At 42.1% G+C, this 23,957-nt stretch overlaps 1 protein-coding gene across 12 annotated transcripts in view; it reads right to left on the minus strand.

Annotated features, from left to right (window-relative positions):
- MID1 (midline 1) overlaps window positions 1-23,957 on the minus strand; it is a 677,015-nt gene that overhangs the window by 91,966 nt on the left and 561,092 nt on the right. For all 12 annotated transcript variants that reach the window (XM_033420201.2, XM_033420193.2, XM_049704925.1 and 9 more), the window contains one exon: window positions 18,565-18,660. In XM_033420201.2, the coding sequence (XP_033276092.2) occupies window positions 18,565-18,660 (96 nt within the window). The remainder of the gene's footprint in view (window positions 1-18,564; window positions 18,661-23,957) is intronic.

Consider the following 23,957-nt stretch of genomic DNA (forward strand, 5'->3'; position numbering starts at 1 on the left):
AACCCTCCTACACTGTTGGTGGGAATGTAACTTGGTGCAGCCGCTGTGGAGAACAGTATGGAGGTTCCTTAAAAAACTAAAACTAGAGTTGCCATATTATCCAGCAATCCCACTCCTGGGGATATATCCAGACAGAGCTATAATTCAAAAAGGTACATGCACCCCTATGTTCACAGCAGCAGTATTTATAATAGCCAATACATGGAAACAACCTAAATGTCCATCAACAGATGAATGGATAAAGATGTGGTATAGGGACTTCCCTGGTGGTCCAGTGGTAAAGAATCCACTTTGCAATGCAGGGGACGCGGGTTCGATCCCTGGTCGGGGAACTAAGATCCCACATGCCGCAGGGCAACTAAGCCCGCGTGCCACAACCACTGAGCCTGTGCACCTCAACTAGAGTCTGCGTGCCATAACTACAGAGCCCACGTGCCCTGGAGCCTGCGCGCCACAACTAGAGAAGAGAAAACCACACGCCACGATGAAGATCCTGCATGCCTCTACAAAGATCCTGCGTGCCACGACTAAGACCCGAGGCAGCCAAAAATAAAATAAATCTTCTAAAAACAGAAGATGTGGTATATACATATAATGGAATATTACTCAGCCATAGAAAAGAATGAAATAATGCCGTTTGCAGCAACATGGATGGACCTAGAGATTATCATATTAAGTTAAATAAGAAAGAGAAAGACAAATACCATATGATGTCACTTATATGTGGAATCTAAAATGTGACACAAACGAACTTATCTACAAAACAGAAACAGACTCACAGACCTAGAGAACAGGTTTGTGGTCACCAAGGGGGAGGGAAGGATTGGGAGTTTGCGGTTAGCAGATGCAAACTAGTATACATAGAATGGATGAACAACAAGGTCCTACTGTATAGCACAGGGGACTACGTTCAATATCCTGTGATAAACCATAATGGAAAAGAATATGAACAAGAATGTAGAGATATGTATAACTGAATTACTTTGCTGTGTAGCAGAAATTAACATGACATTGTAAGTCAACTATACTTCAATAAAATAAATTTTTAAAAAGCCCTTTATGGTTTGCTATGTTGATATTGCTGCTATGGTTTAAACTCAATAGTACTTTTCTCTATTACTAAGAATATGGAATTTTGAGTCTGCATCCAAACTTAAAGGGATTAGCGTTATTGTATCTTAATAACACTATTATTTCACACTGTTATATGTCACAGTGTCCCTAACAATCCTGTCTCGTTCAAAAAGAAAAACACCGGAGGAGTGAATTCCCATATGCCCAGGGCTGGAGCAACTGAAGCACCACTGAGCAGCAGATGAGCTGATGATGTGGCCGGGAAGACGAGGGTACCGGGAAATCTGTGCGCAAGCAGGCTCTATGTCCCACTGCAGACTGCTGACCAGGTGCAAAGAAAAACGTGAGGATCTGAGGGTGCTTTGGGTTTTATTGTCCAAGGCAGCTGTAATGAACATTCCAGATCCTGGGGCAGAAGTTAGAGCCGCCAGAAGGAACAATGAAAGGGATTCTAATATTCGAGTTTGTATATAGAACTGAGCCAAGGAGAGCTGAGGAAAAAGCAGACTGTATTACTGTAATTCATCTATCAATAATATGTTTATATGTAATCTTCATCCTAAAATTCTCTCACACCAAAGTCGAATATTTGTGGACCGAGCTGAAGGAGATGAGAGAGGAAAAATTGGCCACGTTCCCAGGGCCCCTGTCTTTGGAGGAGAAACTAGAGTACAGGATAACCTTTTAAAATATAACATTTAGCATGTTAACTTAATATTGAACACTTTGCACTAAGACTTTTAAAAGTCCAAGAAAGAAAGAAAAAAGTCCAAGAAGGGCTTTTCAAAAAAAAAAATAATGGAATTCCTTCATCAAGTGCTTTCGGTGAGAAGTAGTGATGGCATGGATAGAAGCCACATGTAATCCAACCTTTACTGTAGAGTGACGTGGTGGAAAACGATTTGGCCCAGAGGAGACCAACTATACACATCGATGAACCATCCAGATGGGATTTTGTTTTATTTCCACTATGGGATCAAAAAAAAAGCTCCCAGGAACCTCATGATAAATCCTCTTTTCTTGAGGTTTCTAAAATTATGAAGCTTGAACGCTGGATAACGAATCGAGATGCCATTAAAAACAGCAACAGGGCTCCCCTGGTGGCGCAGTGGTTGAGAGTCCGCCTGCCGATGCAGGGGACACGGGTTCGTGCTCGGGTCCGGGAAGATCCTACATGCCGCGGAGCGGCTGGGCCCGTGAGCCATGGCCGCTGAACCTGCGCGTCCGGAGCCTGTGCTCCGCCACGGGAGAGGCCACAGCAGTGAGAGGCCCGCGTACCGCAAAAAAAACAAAACAAAACAAAAACAGCAACACACTGTGGTGAGCTAAGCAATAAAAGCCTTCCTATAAATGAAACATAATGGTAACGATACATTAAAACTGTCCAGCAAGAACGCCCGCCACCGCTAATGCCTAAAACTTGGAAACGTCACCACAAAAGAATTTTTCTCCCAAGAGTAGCACACGCAACATGACCATCCAAGATGTTGTTGATGTTGGTCACTCTGCAGTAAAGCAAAATCGTCTAACGAGGTGAATTAGTTGTTTAAATTTATTTATTTTATTTATCTATTTTTGGCTGTGTTGGGTCTTCGATGCGCTCAGACTCTCTAGTTGTGGCGAGAGGGTGCTCCTCTTCGTCGCGGTGCGCAGACTTCTCATTGCGGTGGCTTCTCTTGTTGCAGAGCATGGGCTCTAGGCGCGCGGGCTTCAGTAGTTGGGGCTCGTGCACTTCAGCAGTTGTGGCACGAGGGCTCAGTAGTTGTGGCGCACGGGCTTAGCTGCTCTGCCACACGTGGGATCTTCCCGGACCAGGGCTCCAACCCGTGTCCCCCTCGTTGGCAGCAGATTCTTAACCACTGCGCCACCAGGGAAGTCCCGAGGTGAAATGATTTAGAGCGAACAAGGGCTAGAGGAGGCAGGAGTTCAGATCTCAGGGTCCTGAGGAAGTCTTCCCGGGATCGAACACCAGGTCTTGCTTCCTTACTAGTTGTATGTTCTCGGCCACTTGCTTCAACTATCCATTTCTCAAGTTCCTCATCTGCATAATGTAGAAAATACCAACTTCTACCTGGTTGACCAGATGTTCCCCCAGGGGACAATGGCAATGTCTGGAGACATTTTCCGTTGTCAAAACTGGGGGCAGGGGAGAGGGTGTGTGAGTGCTACTGGCATCTAGAGGGTAGAGGTCAGAGTTGCTGCTAATTACACATCCTACGATGCTCAGGACAGCCCCCACTAGAAAAGAGAATTATCCAAGCCTCAAATGTCACCAGTGTCGTGGTAGAAACCCCGGGGGTGGACTGTGGTGAAAACAAAATGAATGAGTACATGGAAAGCCACTGAGAAATGCTCGGCATGTCATAATTACTCAATAAATGTTAACTACCACTGTGGTTAAGAAGCTCTGTGTATCTGGAATGTCCATATACAATCAACACTTTATGTTCTAGGACCATGTGGCCTGTGCCAACTACCTGGGGACTTTCTAGCATGAATCAAAACTTGTATCCTTCATCATCTTTCACCAAAACAATAGCTTTGGAAGCTATAACATGAGGACCGATTCCGGAATTTTCGAGTTACTTTCAAATCCCGAATGTATTTCTTATTCTTCTTGATGCAACGGGAGATGAGGGTTGGAGATGAGTCTTCCATGATCTGGAGTAAGCGTTGGGAAACTTTGCTGTAGAGGGCTAGACCGTAAATATTGTAGCTCTGTGGACCAGAAGGTGTCTGCTGTAACTACTCGATGCCCCCGTTGTCATATGCAAGCAGCCACTGACGATACGTAACCAAATGGGTGTGGCCGTGTCCCAATAAAAGTTTACTTACAAACACAGGTGACAAATCAGATTTGGCCCTAGGGGCATAGTTTGCCAACCTCTAGCACAGAGGAAAGGAGTCTATGGAGTCTGCAGCCTTTGGGCTTTGGCGTGAAAGAGCTGCAGGTGTGAAAAATGTGTTGAATTTCTGTGAGAATGTTTTCTCATTTGCATACTTTCAATGAAAATATCTGTAAACTCTGTGGCACTTAATAGGTGCTTGATAAATAATAGTTTTCTTCCTTCAGGGCATGAACAGATCCAAAGACTGAATTCACAGGATCTCAATTTGAAAGTGAAAACATACTTGCAGTATGGTTTTTACTTTGCCCGCCATGTCCTGCCGACTTCTGTCCCAGTTATACCAAATGCCGCTCTTCCCCTGAGGTGTTTCTCGGACTACACTCAAGTAACTTCAGTCTTACATTCTTGGCATGAATGCCACTGACTTCCCTTTTTGTGTTTAATGGTAACTCTGTTCAAAGCCGTTCCAAAATGAAGAAGCAGAATGGAAGGTGTTGCTCATAATTCATTCAAAAACAATAAACTCCTCCCTTCCTTTCTCTTATTAATTACACACTTTAGAACACAAGCGCTCTACACCCTTCCGTTTGGGTTGGGCACACAGAATGGAAAAAAAAAAACAAACCTGTTAATCTGTCATGGGCAGTTGTCTCTATCGAGTCTTTTCATAAAGTTTCTGGAGAGTGCTACTTTCTATGAAGTGATTCTGAACCAATGTATTTGGCAAAAATCTCCTTTTAGACGTTGTGGTCAGAGCTGAAAAGTAACTTCTGGAAGAGGATGGTTGAATGCCGGGGAGGATGGAGGTGATATGTTTCAGGGAAGGGAAGTCATTTCTGATGGAAAGTGGAAGCTTTTATCCCATGACCTTCCATTACTCATTTTCAATCTTACATGTCATTTCTCATTAAGTGGCATTCTTTTTAGCTGCTGTGCCATGATTCCTGAATAGCAACGGACTGGAAAAATACAAAGTTGGACTCCTAATTCAGGCTCGAGTTACTCAACGGTGGATGCCACCTGCTCTCCTGCAGAGTTACGGAGAACAGGGGTTGGAGGCCGGCTCTTTGGCCTTCCCGACAGTGAGTGAGGTAGACTTGATTATGTCACTGATTAGACTTGCACTTGGAAGTATAACTGGAAAATGCCAAGCTTTGTTCTGGCTTTCTGATATATCCACAAGCACTAACTACGGCCCATCTTGCCTGGTTGCTGTCACTCTAGAATACCAGCAGAAGCTGGGAGGTTGATTTCTAAATATTTTTGATGCTCAGTGTTTAATATTCATATTTATTCAAATACAGTGAAAGGGACAGTTTAGAGAAAACGAACAACTGAGCTATGGTCACAGCGGGGAACGTGGATTGGGTGCTATCATTCCGTTTGAGAGGAGGTCTGTGGCTCTGTTCCCCTTGGAGCGGAGCATGCGACTAGGATGAAGTACTAGTTGTCACCAGGAAATACCAGTAGGGGTGTGGGGAAGTGAGATAGGAGGAAACGTATGCAGCCAGTTAAGTGTGATTTCACCAAGGCCACTGTGGTCAAACGGAGATGAATCCCAATGGGTAACTTTGGGAAACAGTGCAGAATGCTGTTTCCAGCTGATGGGGAAGGAGAAGGGTATTTATCTACTATCTCCCATCAGTGGCTGGTTGAAGCCTGTTGGGGGGTGGGTGGGCATGAACTCCTCTCTGGAATTAACTGGGGTGGGGGTGGGAAAAGCCCCCAGGCAGAGTCTTAGCCTCTTGCAGCTGGAAGCTCTCAGGCCCGCGGACACGGGACTGGTGAGTACATTACGGGCCTGGCACTGACAGTTAGAAAGGAGTGACTGCTAGCTGGATGTTCCTTAAAGAAGAGCTGTCATAGAGGTCGGAGGACACTGGTGTCACAGTCGTCCAGTCTGTCCTATATGTAGCTCCAGTGACTCACTTAGGACTACTTGCAGAGCTAAACAGAGTTTGCATCCGACAGCACTTTCTAGCCTAACCTTGGTCAGTCCTAACCTTGGGGCCACAATCCACCTACAAACTTCCATTTGCAATGGACCGTGAACGGGTCTAAATCCGAGCAATGGGTCTAAATTCCAGCAACAAAGTTGCCTGGAAAAGAAAACGCATGAAATCTAATGAGTCAGACTAAAATACATCTATTTCTTTATCTAGAGACCCGTCACTTTTCCATCATTTCAACTCACTGTGAAATTATTCCTGGCTTTACAGCTTGAAGGCTCAATATGTAAACTTCTGCAGCAAAACTGAATGGTAAACACTTGAGTCAGGGATCCCATGAAGAACTGCTTCTCTCTCCCTCTCCCCCCCCCCCAACCCATTAACTGAAAGGTCAGCTGTATTTCTATACACAAACCTGACAGCTGTTGCCTTCTCACCTTCCTACCTGGGCAACAGAAGGCTCTGTTTATGTTTGTCGGGATCAGGGGGTGGCAAGGAGGTGGCATCCTGCCAGGTAATGGGACCGCTGCTTTCTTTAATTTTATTACCAAGAACAAAGCCCTCTTATTGTTTAATAGAACACTTAAAGGCAGGCCTCATAAGCATAGCTCTCATTTTTTTGAGACCACAAATATGAGGAATTCTTTAAGGCCATGTCATGAAAAACAGAAGGAAAAAAGTACTTTATTCTGCAAAAATTAAAGCAACCCTTTGTTGAAGTAGTCAGGGCCCGACTCCAGGTTAGCACGTGTGTGCACTCGCTGTCTACGGGCATTCGTTTCCATTGTTCACTGAGGCAGCCATTGTTTCGTTAAGGTTAGATAGAGGCTATGTCAGAGATACAAAAGAAATCACCTTCCTCTAGGAGATCACCTCTTTGCCATCATCATTTCCAGATGACACGCTAAAAGAAGGAACATTGTGCACCAAAAATAAACAAGCCGACACTCTCCCCTTGCAAACTCTATTTATAAAACTGGGAACCACACAGATCTTAATGCAGTGATTCTTCTGATCCTGCCAGCAAATTCAACTTTTGATGCAGTCCCTGCTTCTTAGCTCTGAGTTTTAGAGTACACGTGGCGAAAGCTACTGGTCTCCAGAGATCTTTGCAATAGTCTCAGTAGCTAAGGAACCAAAGTAAGAGGAAATGCGCATGCCCTTATCCCTCCCTGAATAAGGATGTTACCGTTGTACAAGTGATAATACACGAAGCAATCCTATGGACTTGCTGAGCGCCTACCACCCTAGAAAGGGAACTTTGCCTTTTCGAGAAAATGACTGCACTAGAAAACAATTAGCAAACATGCCAGGTGCACACATAATGAACGGCTAAACCATGGGCTGCAGAAGTTCCAGCGCCGTGGGGTCCAGTACGACAGCCACCAGCCACTTGCAGTTTCTGAGCACTTGACACGTGGCTAGTGTGAACCGAGATGTGCCGTGAGGACGAAACACGTACATCAGTCACTCTTGTGCTGACCACGTGTTGAAATGATGTTTTGAATATATCGGCTCCAATACATTGTCTAGTACAATTAATTTTCACTATTTGGTTTTACTTATTAAAAACTGTGTTTACTCGGAAATGTAAAATGATATGAGGCTCCCATTATATCTCGGCTGAACAGTGAACTGGGGGGCTTCACTCTGGCGGGGTCGGGCGTGTGGCCTTTCCTAGGCCTCGCGTTCTTCTACTGACTCCCTTTGCATCTTTCACCCAGTGGGTCTGCACCGTCTCTCTTTGAAGCTGGCCAGGCTTACTCACTTGCCTAGGGTTCTCTTCTGAACCTGTGGTGGCACTCAAAGTTATGGAGTGAGGAGCAGGGGAGATGGGAGGGAAACTGGAGAGCACTGCTGCTGTTCAAGATGGGCTTTGCCAAAAGGACATGACAAGTGAATCTAATCTGGTTTGAAAGAGAAGAGGAAAGACCACAGAATTCAGATGTCTGTCAGTTGCTGATTCTGAGGCTGCAGTGTGAGTGTGAGTGTGAGTGTGAGTGTGAGTGTGAGTGTGTGTGTGTGTGTGTGTGTGTATCATGAGAGTCTGATACCGAAAACGTCACCATCTTCAGACCTAGGTTGACTGTCCATACTACATCTGTGGAGGTGTTTAAAAGTGTTTCCCTCCACTTAATTCCAAGTGGCCTTCTGGTCATTTTCTAAGGAAAAGAAACATACTGTCCTGCTTCCCAAGGAGTCCAACCAACTAGGAGAGGGAATACACGTGCACTTCAAGGTCATGAGGATTCTTGCCCAAGGACTGTACCTGTATCAACAAATCACTATGCAGTTCTCCTTAAGCTTTTAAGTTGAAATTATGGATCTCATTATTCTATTCATAAATTCAAGAGATTTTATGAAACCAAGAATAATCACTCTCAGGGGTCCCTGAATCAATGTTTGATTAACTCAAGGTGAACAGACTCAACTCCATTAAACAGTCACTTCCATCTATATATTAGTTGATTCAGTTCCAGTACACATTTTAAGAACTGAGGTAAAGCTTACATACAGGGAAATGCATAAATAAATCTTAAGGGACAATTCAACGGGTTTTGATAACCAACCTAACCAACAGCTTAATCAAGATATGTTTTCATTGCCCCAGAAAGTATCCTCAAGCCCCTCTTCCGGTCAATTTTCACCCCCTCAGGTAATCACTGTTCAGATCTTTATCACCAAATTCCTGTAACATTTTAAATTGTGTTTATAAATGTAACATATGCAATTTACTCTATAACCACTTTAAATGCTTAATGGGACAAAATTAAAACCCTAACAAGGTACACCTTCCCAAGTCCTTAGGTAGCTCTCAGAAATCTAATAAAAACTTACAAATGTAGTGAAACTCAAGTTCTAGTGAACATTCTAACGTTGGCTTGAAACAAACGACTTTATGCTTTCACGTTAAAATCAGAGGTCTAAAATAAATGACATGTTTCAGATGAGAATCTCAAAGCTAACCTGTCACATTTCTGTAGTAGGTCATATTCTCGTTAATGCTACAAACCCTTAAAATACAAACGTATGTTTTAGTCCTAAACTGTAACCCAAAATGTTGATTCTACGGCTATTATTTAGGTTTTCTTTTTTTTTTTTTTTTTTGGTTGTAACATCATTCTCAAACTTCCAGGGGAGGAGAGAAAAAAGAACTTTATTTACTCAAGGAAGTAAACTGGTCATCTCAAAGAAGTTGAGGTTACCAGGTCAAGGATTAACAGTCAAAGACTTGAGAATAATTCACAAGACCCGAAGGCTCACTGGTTCTGCTGGTACCACTCATGTATACCCATTGGGCACTCGCTATCATGGGTGGAACAGGGTTTCCAATTCCCCGGCAGATGGGAATGTTTCTGGTCATGAGAGTTCCCCCTAGGAATTTTTAATCGTGTCTTTCAACTCTATCACCTGGTTTGGGTAGCTGAGGTCGGGTAACCACTCCTGTTGCTTTACCACTTGATTGGATTCAACCCATTTCTTTACTGGCCGATTCTTGTTCTGTCTGGCTTCAAGTCATATTTCTGTGGTGACAGTTACCTCAAAGGGCCATTAGGATATTGAAGTCAGGAAGTTACAGTAGGAGTCTGTCAAGTGGTCATTGTCGTTTCTCATATACATTTGCATAAGGCCTACCATTTTTGCTTTCCCTACACCACAGTCTACACCTTGCTGTGGAGCTATACCCACTCGATACAGTAACCATCTCTTTCTAACACCTGCAAGAACGGACAAGGCACCATCTTCCTAACCTGGGTAAATAGATGGAAGGTATCCTTGAACTTAGCACAGCCTAATGCCAAGCTTGCCAAGTCAGAGAATCAGGCTACGAGGATAGTTTTCATCACCTCATATATATGAACCTGCTGTTATATCTAGTGAAAATACTTTTAAAAGCATAGTAAAAGCTCTATCATAAATTCCTAAGCCAGGAAGTTACCTCACTTGGTTGTAAAAATCTTTGTGCTGGTCCTCACTGAAAGCCTTGTACATTCAGGGGTAGCCTCGGGCTTTTTAAATAGCTGAATTTAAATTTTCATATTTCTGTTCCAAACAAAAAAAGCCAGTGCTACAATTGCGCTCTTGTTAACAAACATTTGATATGCGTGACTCATCTATTTTGCTGGGGAGTTTCAAAATTAGAACAAAGCATTTCAGTTTTCCCTACAACATGTAGCGATTAAAAACAGAAGTCAGTTGAATAAAGGTAAAAAGATGATGTGTCCTGTTTTTCTCATAATCTTACATACAGAGATCATTTCAGCTTATCACAAAAAGCAATTTTATATTGAGAAAAATAATTTCAACTAGATATTTTTTTTAAAACTTTTATTGATGTACAGTTGATCTACAATGTTGTGTTAGTTTCTAGTGTACAGCAAAGTAATTCAGTTTTATCTGTCTATCTATATTCTTTTTCATATTCTTTTCCATTATGGTTTATTACAAGACATTGAATATAGTTCCCTGTGCTATACAGTAGGACCTTGCTGGGTTTTTTTCTTCTTTTTTAAAAAAATGTATTGCAGTATAGCTGGTTTATAAACTAGATATTAAGACCCAGAAACAAAAGAGGCTGGTTCAGTAACCATATGATGGATTGATGGGTGGGACCACACTTGTCTCTGGATGGCAGGCACAGGAGCAATAATGGGACTCAGTTTTCTACCTGACAGTCACCTTCTCACCTGGGATCATTCCTTTCACACCTCTGACTGTCTCACCTGGGTCCATCCAACGACCACCATCTCAAGTGAAAGCTGAGTTAGAACTATGACGGCAATTAAAAAAATCTGTCATGACCCATTCTTATTATTATTCTTTATATCACACCAGAAACAACTCTGCTGCTCTAGTCAAGCATCTAAATATTTCAAGGCAAGAAGGTTGTGTGTGGAATAGGGTAAGGGGAGACATGATGAAGAATTCCTGTGTTATGGGGAGAAACTACATTAAGAGATGTCAGTAAAACCATGTCTTCGCTCTTCATTCCTAATGCTCAACCATTTGGCCTCCCCAATGAAGGCAGATTATTTCATATCTAAGTATTAGCCTTGGAAATCTGCATTGCTGAATTCAAATATGTAAGAGGGATTGTCTTCAGAGGCAGGTACACGTGATCACGCTCCAATACAAACCACCTGGTAGGATTCTGAATCTGACACAATAGTTCATTCCATCCAAATTGGAAAGGCTATAGATGATAAAAGGTTTGGATCATGTTTTAAAAAAAGTTTCAAAGCTGAAATTTGGGAACGTTATTCTGAAAGTAATACCAAAGTAACTAAGCCTTATATTCATTCATTCATAAGATTCATCTCTTATTCCAAAATACTGGAAGACGTTCTACTGATGTCTTCTCATTATTCTTCATGAATATAACTAAGAAGGAAACAGGATCCAATGCCCTTTATGAATCAATTTTTTTACGGCAAGAGCACAGACATTCAAGTATGTGTTACATACTACCTTAAAAAACAAGTTAAATTTAATCTCCACTGAGAAAAGCTAAATTTGCTTCTTGAGTTGTCAATTTTAGCAACCTTGGTTGAGTAAACTGGATACAAAGCCATTAAACACATGCAGTCGCCAAAAATGAATCTTCTCATGATTCAAAGACATGGAAAGATATCCCATGCTCTTGGATTGGAGGAATATTGTTAAAATGGCCATACTACCCAAAGCAATCTACAGATTTAATATGATCCCTATCAAAATACCCATGACATTTTTTCACAGGACTAGAAAAAATAATCCTAAAATTCATATGGAACTATAAAAGACCCAGAATCGCCAAAGCAATGCTGAAGAAAGAGAACAAAGTAGGAGGCATAACCCTCCCAGACTTCAGACAATAATACTACAAAGCTACAGTAATCAAAACAGCATGGTACTGGCACAAAAACAGACATACGGATCAATGGAACAGAACAGAGAACCCAGAAATAAACCCACACACCTACAGTCAATTAATCTTCAACAAAGGAGGCAAGAATATACAATGGGAAAAAGGCAGTCTCTTCAGCAAGTGATGTTGGGAAAGTTGGACAGCCACATGTGAATCAATGAAGTTAGAACTCACCCTCTTACCATAGAGAAAAATAAACTCAAAATGCCGTAAAGACTTAAACGTAAGACATGACACCATAAAACTCCTAGAAAACATAGGCGAAACATTCTCTGACATAAATTATACCAATGTTTTCTTAGGTCAGTTTTCCAAGGCAATAGAAATAAAAACACAAATAAACAAATGGGACCTAATCAGACTTACAAGCCTTTGCACAGCAAAGGAAACCACAAACAAAACGAAAAGACAACCTACAGAATGGGAGAAAATATTTGCAAATGATGTGACCAACAAGGGCTTAATTTCCAAAATATACAACAGTTCATATAACTCAACAACAACAAAAAAACAAACAACACTATCCAAAAGTTGGCAGAAGACTTAAATAGACATTTCTCCAAAGAAGACATACAGATGGCCAACAGGCACATGAAAAGATGTTCAACATTGCTAATTATTAGAGAAACACAAATCAAAACTACAATGAGGGGCTTCCCTGGGGGCGCAGTGGTTAAGAGTCTGCCTGCCGATGCAGGGGACACGGGTTCGTGCCCCGGTCTGGGAAGATCCCACAGGCCGCAGAGCGGCTGGGCCCGTGAGCCATGGCCGCTGAGCCTGCGCGTCCGGAGCCTGTGCTCCGCAACGGGAGAGGCCACAACAGTGAGAGGCCCGCGTACTGCAAAAAAAAACAAAAACAAAAACAAAAAACTACAATGAGGTACCACCTCACGCCAGTCAGAACGGCCATCATTAAAAAGTCTACAAATAACAAATGCTGGAGAGGATGTGGAGAAAAGGGAACCCTCTTACACTGTTGGTGGGAATATAAATTGGTACAGCCAATTTGGAGAACAGATGTGGAGGTTCCTTAAAAAACTAAAAATTGAATTACCATATGATCCAGCAATCCCACTCCTGGGCATATATTCGGACAAAACTGTAATTCAAAAAGATACGTGCACTCCTATGTCCATAGCGGCACTATTCACAACAGCCAAGACATGAAACAACCTAAATGTCCATCAAAAGATGAATGGATAAAGAAGATGTGGTAGATATATACAAAGGAATACTACTCAGCCATAAAAAAAGAATGAGATAATGCCATCTGCAGCAACAGGGATGCAACTAGAGATAATCCTACTAAGTGAAGTAAGTCAGAAAGAGAAAGACAAATACCATACGATATCACTTATATGTGGAATCTAAAATACGACACAAATGAACCTATCTATGAAACAGAATCACGGACATAAAGAACAGACTGGTGGTTGCCAAGGGGGAGGGGGTTGGGGGAGGGGTGGAGTGGGAGGTTGGGGTTAGCAGATGTGAGCTTTTATATATAGGACGGATAAACAACAAGGTCCTACTGTAGAGCACAGAGAACTCTATTCAGTATCCTGTGATAAACCATAATGGCAAAGAAAAGAATGTATCTATATGCATAACCGAATCACTTTGCTGTACGGCAGACATGAACACAACATTGTAAATCAGCAATACTTGAATTTAAAAAAAAAAAAAGAATCCTCTCCAGAGAAGATGAAGTTCTGTGTAGTCCAAGAGTTCCTTTTCTCCTTTGTCCTGAGAATCCTAAGACTTAAACTTAAGAGACCAATCTTTACCACAGTGGCTTCTCATAAATCCAGTTTCTGAATGCCACATTTGCAGTATCACCTTATCCTTATTCCAGAGCTGTTTAACGAAGAGCCGTGAATGACTGTGGGTTGTCTGCTGTGGTTTCAGAATCTGACTCTAAATAAGCCTTGAGAACGTTCTCACAAGGGCTCATGTGGGGTAGGAATCTAACCCTTATCTGCAAGTGACAGTGGATCACGACTTTGGACGTTCAAGTTGGCCCCTAGCAGGATACACGTCATCCAAGATCAGACAGCTGTCCACAAGATACAAACAGCACCTCTGGTGTTCGGATGGTGGTCTTAATCCAGCGGCTCTAGACGGAGCAACTGTCAAGGTTTCCATAGACAGAGAATGCTCTGACATAAAACTACACAACAAAATGAACTGAAACATAAAGGTTCATCTTTCTTTTAACCCAGCAATTTTTTCCTTATTTCAAAGTTCACATTTGAATGCTTTTCAGAGCTTGGTGAATGGCTGAAAAATTCTTTTACAGACCTACATCTGTTTTCCCTAATCAGTTTTTACCACTTCTTAAGCTATTTTATTAAAATAAAAGAAAAAAAAATAATTTAAAGACTTGGTGTGAAAATCAACACCAAAAGGACACAAAAAAAAGTGAGTATAAACAAGGCAAGATACGCCAAAGGACTCAAAAGCTAAAAAGCCAGGACTCTGACGGGATGCTGGCTTAGAGAATGGCCTGCTAGGAGGAGCTTGGGCAAGGACGGTGAAGTCAGCTGAGCCTTTATCTTCTCCAAAATGCTATGGCAATTAGACATCCTTTCATAGTTTTTCTCTACCATCTCAATGTGGGTTTAGTCACTGGTTACCTGTAATTCCCAAAATGAGTATCTATTGCATATCCGGGTATTGTATTCCCTGTGAAAGAACTCGATTCTCAGAATGTGTGGAGAATATGATATCCGTCATTGATTCTAAGTATTTGCTTAGCTAATAAACTAGGTCCTCTGATTTTTAAAAGAAAATGGGGAGGGGGCTTCCCTGGTGGCGCAGTGGTTGAGAGTCCGCCTGCCGATGCAGGGGACACGGGTTCGTGCCCCGGTCCGGGAGGATCCCACGTGCCGCGGAGCGGCTGGGCCCGTGAGCCATGGCCGCTGAGCCTGCGCATCCGGAGCCTGTGCTCCGCAACGGGAGAGGCCACGGCAGTGAGAGGCCCGCGTACCGCAAAAAAACAAACCAAAAAAAAGAAAATGGGGAGGAAGACGAGATGATGAAGAGAAATAGTCCGTCTATGATCTAAAAATGTGAAGTGCTACAGCTGATCCAAATACTGACCACTTTTCATGGACTCGTTCTACACCCCACAACTAACTCCAAACTCAACCCAGGGCAATTTTCTATTGCATTCTTCCCTTGCAGAAAACAAAACTGGCTAAAACCCACTAATTTTTAGAATCCCACCAAATTACACAAACATTTCGTGGGAGTTGACCTGATGTTGCCTTTTCAATGCCTCTATCTCTGAGTCCTAGACTGCCTTGGCCTCATACCCTCTCTGTCCTCTAGTTTTAAAAAAATTTGGTACTTACTATCAGAAAGCTATTTCACTTGCTTGTTTAAAAACAAGCTATGAAAACAATGGGGATGGGGGTGGGAGACCTTCAAACTCTTTTCATTCTAAAGAAAAGCAGAAGTGAATCCCAGGAAGGAGGTGTGGATTTATAAGGATGTGGCATTTCCTCAGGATTTGGTGGGAATTCATTGATTTCATTTACAACAATTGAGAGTTGCCTCTGGGCTTTGAGTGTTTTTAGCTCCAGCTGGCACAGGGATTATTTTCCCCTGGAAGGCTCATACCGAACACAAGGACACCTTCAGGCAGAGGAAAAGGAAGAAATAAGGTCTAGGAACCTAGGATGTGAACCAGGAAATTCTTTTCCACTGCACTGATTTAAAAGACTGTCACGCTGGGGCCTAACAAATCCCACCACCTTTTTTGGAGCTTACTAGTGCTGGGACATCTTCCCTTGGATGTGTGATCGTTTTGCATCAAGATATCCATACTATTTTCCCAATAACCAAAAATATCATTTCCTGAAAAGAGTGAGGGATGCTAATTGTAATTGTGAAATTTACACAGCGTTCCTCAAGCCCTCACTAAACCTTCAAAACCAAATAAAGTTCAAACTCAGATGCAATGTTAAAGTCCACTGAACCCTCATCTCTCCAAAGCCAGTTCCTACTTATCCACCCTCAAACACTTTCTATTCCTATAGAATGAACTCCTGGCTTTGTGTCCATACAACTCTTCATTTTTCCATCCCCATGCCTTGGTTTGCCCTGCAAGCAGTGCCTCTCCCGTGTCTCCACAGGCCCGAATGTTACATACCCTTGAAGGCAGCCTCACACCGTGTATGACCTCTCCCAGCTGAAAGAAATTTCTCACTTCTCTGAAATTCCAAAGTATATAATCCCAACCTCTCTCGTGGCAATTCATTTTTCTATTTCGTATTGCTCTTTCATCTTAGTTGAGATAGTAAGCTCCGTGTGGGCAGGGTCCTTTCCACCTAGCACAGGGCAACACACACAAGGAGGACACTCCCCATGCACTAATGGAATGAACTAGTGCGACCACTTACCAAACCAAAGTAACTGACCTCAGACAAAAGTTGACACCCTCACCCAGAAATATGTGTTTAGTGAACACAGCTCGGAGATCAACAGTGTCCAGAACAGGAAGAGGAGAAAGTCAGGTTAAGCTAAATTATCCACATCTTGGAAATAAGGCAAAAAAGAAGACTGAGTCGTTCTGGTGTCATACTAGAGCGGACTCCATGAAACCAGCCTAAGGAAGGGGTCATCTGACTCTCCAGGCTGGGATGTAACGGAGTTTGACTTTCTATTTACTATTGATGAGGGCTTAGTCTCTGCAAAGTTAAATGTTAACTTAGAGAAAACGGATGGTATGCAACTTATTTTGCTCAAATGTAATGATTTTATTGCCCCTTAGGTCACCAACCAGTTTTGCACTGAATTTAGCTGTCTTACTCTAGCATTCTTTTACCTCCCAACCCCCACGTTTGTACGTATCAGTCTCTGATACGAATCCTCCTTTAAGCCAGCTTTACCATCTTGCTTATTCCTTCATCAAAGATTAAATAAATTTCGAGGCAGACTCATTTGATTATTATATGAGATTTAGATGCTCTATTTTTAAAAATTATTCTTTGAGAATATGAATAACTATGAATAAGGGCACACGTAAAAACAGGTACTGCTGGTATCATTATTTTTCTACTTATAATTTTCTTTGATTTTTATCTAGAATCAACTTCCTAAGTACCAAATTTATTCACCCACACACATTTCTTTCCATTCCAAAGGATTTATACAGAAATAATAAGAGTGAATGGAATGAATATTCTTTACTCTTTGTCTAGAATAACTTCTAATGGCATGTACGTGTCTATTTGAAAGTCTGCTGCAATCAGTTCAGTAATACCTTTATTTTAAAAGCCTGTATGTCAACGAAATACCTAATCTTTTGAAAGAAAAATAGAATCTGCTTGTAAATTTTGTGAATGACACATCTATCTATCATTTGAAATTACTGAACATTACAGAATGTAATTTTACATGTTAGGATGAACAGCATTTTTGTAAGTTCAAGCCATACTAATATTGCATTAGGAGCGAGACAGTTGTTCTGAAATCACTAAAGGCCATAATAGAAACCAGACACTAATGCTTTAAGAAGTAACTAGCTGAAACTGAATGAAATAATCACCTAATCCATAATGCATTTGTAAGATTTTGCCATGCAACACAGATAATTTTTTCTTTTCTTTCTTTTTTTTTTTTAACTGAAGAGAAATAATTCTTTCTTATGGTCCTAAACATCAAATGCTATCACGTCATAAAAATGAAATATAGCGCATGGATCATTTTTTTGTTCATCCATTTAATTCTATAATACCTATTCACTTCACCCTATAATGAAAACATTATGCTTGTTCACTGTTATTTACAATGTTGTTAAATCAGCAAGGCTCCAAATGCTCCCTCGAAAGATCACTGCCAAAATCGAATCTGTTCTAAACGGAGGGTTAGAAAGATCTGGGTTCCGCAACTCGCCCTTGCTGTCAGTGCTGCCTGCATGCTCTTGACTTAATCCCAACATGCCGCAGTCGTGGTCAATTTCATGGAAACATAGCTGACAGCCAAGGTGTATTTAATACACACCTGTAGTGGGATGAATTGTATCCCCCCCCAAGAAAAGGCATGTCCAAGTCCTAACCCCTGGTATCTGTAAATATGACCTTATTTGGAAATGGGGTCTTTGCAGATGGAATCAAGTTAAAGTGAGTTCATACGAGAGTAGGGTGGAGCCTAATCCAATGACAGGCCTCCTTGTAAGAAGGAGATTTGGACACAGACACAGAGACACACAGGGAGGAGGCCACGTGACGACAGAGGCTGAGATTAGAGTGATGCAGCCACAAGCCAAGGAACGCCAAGGATTGCCTGCATCCACTAGGAGGTGGGAAGAGGCGTGAAAGGACGCTCCCCAAGAGCCTTCAGAACGAGCAAGGCCTTGCCAACACCTTGATTTTGGACTTCCGGCCTTCAGAATGGCAAGAGAATCAACGTCTGTGTTTTATGCCATCCAAGTTTGTGGTGACTGGTTACAGCAGCCCTCAGAAACTAATACAACACCTTTTAAATAGTGCATTTTTGGGCTCTTCTTTGTAAGAGTGATTCAAATCTACAAGATTAGGAATGCTAAGGAAAGCTGGATCAGGGAGAGCTGTGATAGGGGCGGGGGCAGAGCAAAGCAGTGGATGGGGAGAGATTCTCGAAGGTTCTAGTTCCTTCTAATTTCATCCATGTTGGATATCTAGCTTCCGCAAAAACTCTGACTTTCAGAAGATTCCCGTTGGAGAAATATAAAGGGTGAGGGTATAAAAACCGTGATCAAGCAGTTTTCACATGAAAAACAGCACACAGAGATACTCACCTCCACATGTTGACATGTTTGGATGAGTTTAGCCAAGAGCGTCTCCAGTTCCGTGTTCCTCTTAATAAGGTTGGTGAGGTTACTCTCTAAGTTTTGCTGTTCAAAAAAAAAGAGAGGAAAATCTTATTCTGCATACTTTTAATACTTTAGTATATACAAAATTACTCATACTCAGGAAAATGGATACATTTTTAAAGAAATCTCAATGAAATCTACACAGTTTCAAGTACTTATAGATTTAAACTGGATTTTGAAAAGTCACAGTGTAAAAGATTATTTTCAAAATGTTCAGATCTCACTCTTTTTGTTCCTGCTTCCTGTACGAACTCAGGCATATTTCACTGAATAATTAGTCATAGGTTATTTCCAGGTTGTGAACGAGGGAGAAAAGAGGTAATTGGATTTCTAATTCCTTTACCTGAATCAGAAATGGCAATAATAGAAGGAATATATTCCCACATCAAATCAACTACTGTTGGATTTTTAGAATTTACCATCTTATGGGCAGGCTGAGGTCAATCCGTGGGAAGAAGGTCTGAACTGTCCAGCTATTGATGACACTATGGTCATTTATAGGCATTGATAAGAAGTCCTCATCATACACGTTTACTCATAATACGTTTCATTGTACACGCTTCTGTTCTTTGCCTATCAACCTATCAATGCCAGATCAAATTTCCTTCACTGCTACATTTTTCACATCACTGTTCTCCTTAAGAATCTAGAACTATTCCCTGTTCCTTTAGAACATCAACATTTTTTGAAATTTAGTTTATTGAAGTATAGTTGATTTACAATGTTGTGTTAATTTCTGCTGCCACATACTCCACCATGTTTCCCCTCAGGTCCCCACTGCCCCCTCGCTCTTCCCCCCTTCTCATGTCTGCATTTCCTTTCATTTCTGATCCTCGGAGACTTTCCACTTATGTTTAAGCTCGGTTATTATTCTTTAAAATCCATTTTAAAATATTTTATCTGTAATTCTCATGTGTTCAGAACTCAGAGGGAGGTTTGGGGCATTATTTCATCTGGACTGGAAGATCAACAGGAAATCTTCCATTTCGACTTTGAGACCCTCAAAGTGTCTCAAATATAAATATTTTAAGGGAGAAAAAGAATCGTTTCTCCCCTGAAGGGTGGGATACCACAAAAAGTCAGAGAATGAACCAGACAGAGTGATTTAGGTGCAACTTAATGACCTCATGTTTGCATCAACGAAAAACTTGCTTTCAAAGCTCTTTACCACCAGCACAAAAGCCAAATGTTTTTCTACTGCTTGAATTAAACAAAGTGCAACCACTTTATGGTCCGAGACTAGAGAATAATTTCGACGCCTTCCATTATTCAGTGTCTTTGACTTAGATGTGACCACTTGATGGTATATTTGTCAACTTCTTTTTGTATGTTCGTCTTAGGGAATCCTTTTACTTTTCTTTTTGGCTGACCCTGCAGAGCAGGAAATTACCAGGGAAATACATCATGAAACTGTTTAAAGTTCAATTGTCATAGGTATGACTTCTTAAGCTAGCCAGCAAGAGATTCAAATAAATATAATCTAACACATTTAGACTTTACAAACATCTGCTTGCTTTTCCCTCCCTTTATTAAGGATACATCATGTATAAAATCTGTTTTTAATCAACTAATATGCAGACTAAAGCCTGTGGTTTAAACACATTGACCTATCTAGATCCTTTGGGGTTATTCAAATTTAAATAGTACAAGTGTTACTGAAGCCCGCAAAGAATTACCAAGTCACTTAGAAGTATAATAAAGGGAAATGAAGCTGAGAGAGAGACTTGTTTCCAAGAGGTACCAAAGGGACTGACAACACTTTTCAAGACAGCCCGGGTAATGGGCACGTAAACAAATCCAGTCCTCAATGCACCATGCATCCACAAGCTTCCACTACGGGGACTTCTGTGGAGTTTTCTCGAATTTAACTGTATCACTAACCTCGTGTGTGGTGATCGGCAGGTCCTATAACCCCTTGATTTTGACTGTGCCTTGTGCAAACGAGAGATAACATTTTTTGGCAGCAGAGTCTTGGGACTAAAGTGGATATAAGTATCTACTTCCCTATGGATATCTAAGGAATTCTACAGAGTACCCCCCCCCAAAAGTTCTAGTTTCCTGTTCTCACCTCGAAAACATCAATACATTTCCATCTCCTTATGGAGCTGAACTTTGTAGAAGTCCAAGGAGTCAGGCATGAGTGGCCACACACGTAGAGCGAGGGGCCTGGGGCTACGACCCCAGCTGAATTCTCCTGGACAAATGACGCTTGGGCTCAGTTTTCCCATCCATGATGTGTAGAAACAATAAATGCACCCATTTATGCTACTGTTCAGTTCAGAGGAGAAAATGAAAACACACCAGGAACTATACAAATGCTTGTTGAGGAAATCATGAATTGTAGGGTGAAACACTGTTTGGTGTCAGTACCAGACACTACGGGGGGCCAACCCCATGCCTGCGGCAGTCACCGTTCTCAAGCTTGCTGGTGGCTTTTGGCTGCAAGTACCTGTTCCTTTAGGCTCCAGGGCTTTTCCTGGCCCCAGGCAGGGCGGGCGGGGGGTGCTGGGGAGGAGGAGGGAGGTTGATGCCCCTAGGAGCAGCCCTCATCCAGCAACTATTGGCAGTCGGTGGATGAACTGCCCAGCTTCCCCACCTCCAGGTGGGATCACTCTGAGTCGTGTTTCAGAAAATCTCCCGAGCGCCCGCACGGGCAGGAGCCCGATGCCCACAGCAATCACCAGCTCCTGACCATGCCCTCTTTCCGCTTCCTCTCCTTCTCTGTTCCGCCTCCCCTCTCCCTTCCAGATGCTTCCGGGATCACCTCCCAATTCGAATTCTGAGTTAGGGTCTTCTGGGAGAATTCAACTAAAACTTTTCCCATAGACGTCCTAATCTGTTGGTTTTGAGTATTCCTTCTTACGAGGAATAGCCAAATTAACAGAAGATTGTATTGCTTTTGAAAGATATTTGCTAATACAAGGGTTTGTTTTCTCTTCCCTCTTTCTAACCTTTTGTACAGATCACATAGCCTCCAAATTCCAGGCTCTAAGCCAGCAGTGTCATTAGAAATACAATGTGAGCCACAAATGGGAGTCACATCTAAAATTTTCTAACAGTCATATTTTTAAAAAAAAAATTAAAAAGAAACAGGTAAAATTAATTTTAACAATATATTTGACTTAATTTCCAAAATATTATTATTTCAACACATAATCAATATTTTAAAACTGATGAGCTCTTGTACATTCTTTTTCTTTCTTTTTTTTTTTTTTGCGGTTCACGGGCCTCTCACTGTTGTGGCCTCTCCCGTTGTGGAGCCCAGGCTCCGGACGCGCAGGCCCAGTGGCCATGGCTCACGGGCCTAGCCGCTCTGCGGCATGTGGGATCTTCCCGGACCGGGGCATGAACCTGTGTCTCCTGCATCAGCAGGCGGACTCTTAACCACTGCGCCACCAGGGAAGCCCCTTTTTCTTTCTTTTTATTAAGTCTTTGGCACCTGGTGTGTGTTTTATACATATACCATATCTTGATTCACAACGGCCACATTTCAAACACTCAGCTGCCACATGTGGCTTGTGGCTACATTACTGGACAGCAGAGCATCAGAGTCTAGAACAGGGGTCAACAAAGCTTTTCTGCAAAGGGCCAGGTAGTAAATAGTTTAGGCTATGTTGGCCATATGCTCTCTGTCGCAGCTACTCGATTCTCCTGTTTTAGTAAGAAAGTGGCCATAGACAATATGTAAACAAGTGGGCAGGGCTGTGTGCCAATAAAACTTTATTTACAAAAACAGGTGGTGAGGGCTTCCCCGGTGGCGCAGTGGTTGAGAGTCCGCCTGCCGATGCAGGGGACCCGGGTTCGTGCCCCGGTCCGGGAAGATCCCACATGCCGCGGAGCGGCTGGGCCCGTGAGCCATGGCCGCTGAGCCTGCGCGTCCGGAGCCTGTGCTCCGCAACGGGAGAGGCCACAACAGTGAGAGGCCCGCGTACGGCAAAAAAAACAAAACAAAACAAAACAAAACAAAACAGGTGGTGAGGGAGATTTGGCCCATAGGCCAAGCTCCTTCCTGGGCCCGGGCACATGCTCTTCCCTCTGGAATGCATCTGCATGGCAGGAAATAATTCTACTACCAAGGAGAGAGCATAACAAAACCACAGTATGTATTGAGTACCTGCTGTATACCCATCATGGCTTAGTCCGTTCCCATTATAAATCCTCAAACATTCACTGTGGGACCAATTAGCATGGAAAACTGAATATTCACTGGAGAACACTTCTGAAATTGAATGTAGTAAATCAACTAACTAGTAAGTTCATTTAGCAACTACTATAGATTGTTAAAACAACGACTTCTACCCTTTAAGGCTTTTCTCACTGGTAGTGTTGAGTGTGAGCCCAAGAAGAGGGACTTGACAGTTTAGAAGCATTCTGAAGGGATGCTATACCACTCCATTAGATCACAAGATCTCAGGGAAGGCCAATACTACATTGAATACTACATTGTTGAATAAACAAGCGTTTACGTGACTAGACAGTCTAGCAATTATCACTGACACATCTATTTCAATTTCTACCTGAAATCAAGTTGTTCCTAGCCTTAATTCATTGTCTCTCTCCCGGGTATTTTTTTATAGTACTCCTTTTACTTTATGAAGGGAAAGGAAGCCTTTGTTGAGAAAGACGAGGCTTTTGTAAGTGTGCGACTATTCGTTGTAATTCAACGCGCCCCCTCCTGCCAAGCCATCACCACCGAAGAGGAATATAAATAATTCAAGATGGTCCTTCTAAAGGTAAAGATGCAATGAGTCAGATTTCGTTTCTCCATATTAAGCAAAAGATTGGGTACAAGTCAAATCTGTGAAAGACAACATTGTAAAACATGTGTTGCTTCAAGAGTGAGGCTCCCCTGCATACTTTCTCCGGAAAGGATGACTAATTTTTCCTGTAATTTTTGTTTTAACACATACACTTCTAATGCATTTTCATGGAGCCAGACTCAGCCTCCTGAGTTGATCACTGAACAATCATGGCAGAATAGCTGATTTTGCAACCCATCTCAATACAAGCCTTTAGGCATGGTTATGGACACCAGCTGAGAGGAGTAAATCCAACTTAACAGATGACCTTTGTACTTCTACATACACCGAGACCCAATCAAATAGCAAGGTAAGCAGACAAAAATACCCCTCATTTTAGCCTTTGGAGACCTGTACCTAAGGGTCAGATTACAGGAATGAATGACTTGTCATTGAGGACTACTATGAAAATGTATGCCTGAAACAGGAGATTTCAGTAATTCCTTTCGGGTTTGTCCAGGCCTAAAGAATGTTTGCCCTTATTCTGAAGTCAACGCTTCAGAATGTCTTTAAAGTATA

This window comes from Orcinus orca, chromosome X, assembly GCF_937001465.1.
Source record: "Orcinus orca chromosome X, mOrcOrc1.1, whole genome shotgun sequence".
Taxonomy (NCBI): domain Eukaryota; kingdom Metazoa; phylum Chordata; class Mammalia; order Artiodactyla; family Delphinidae; genus Orcinus; species Orcinus orca.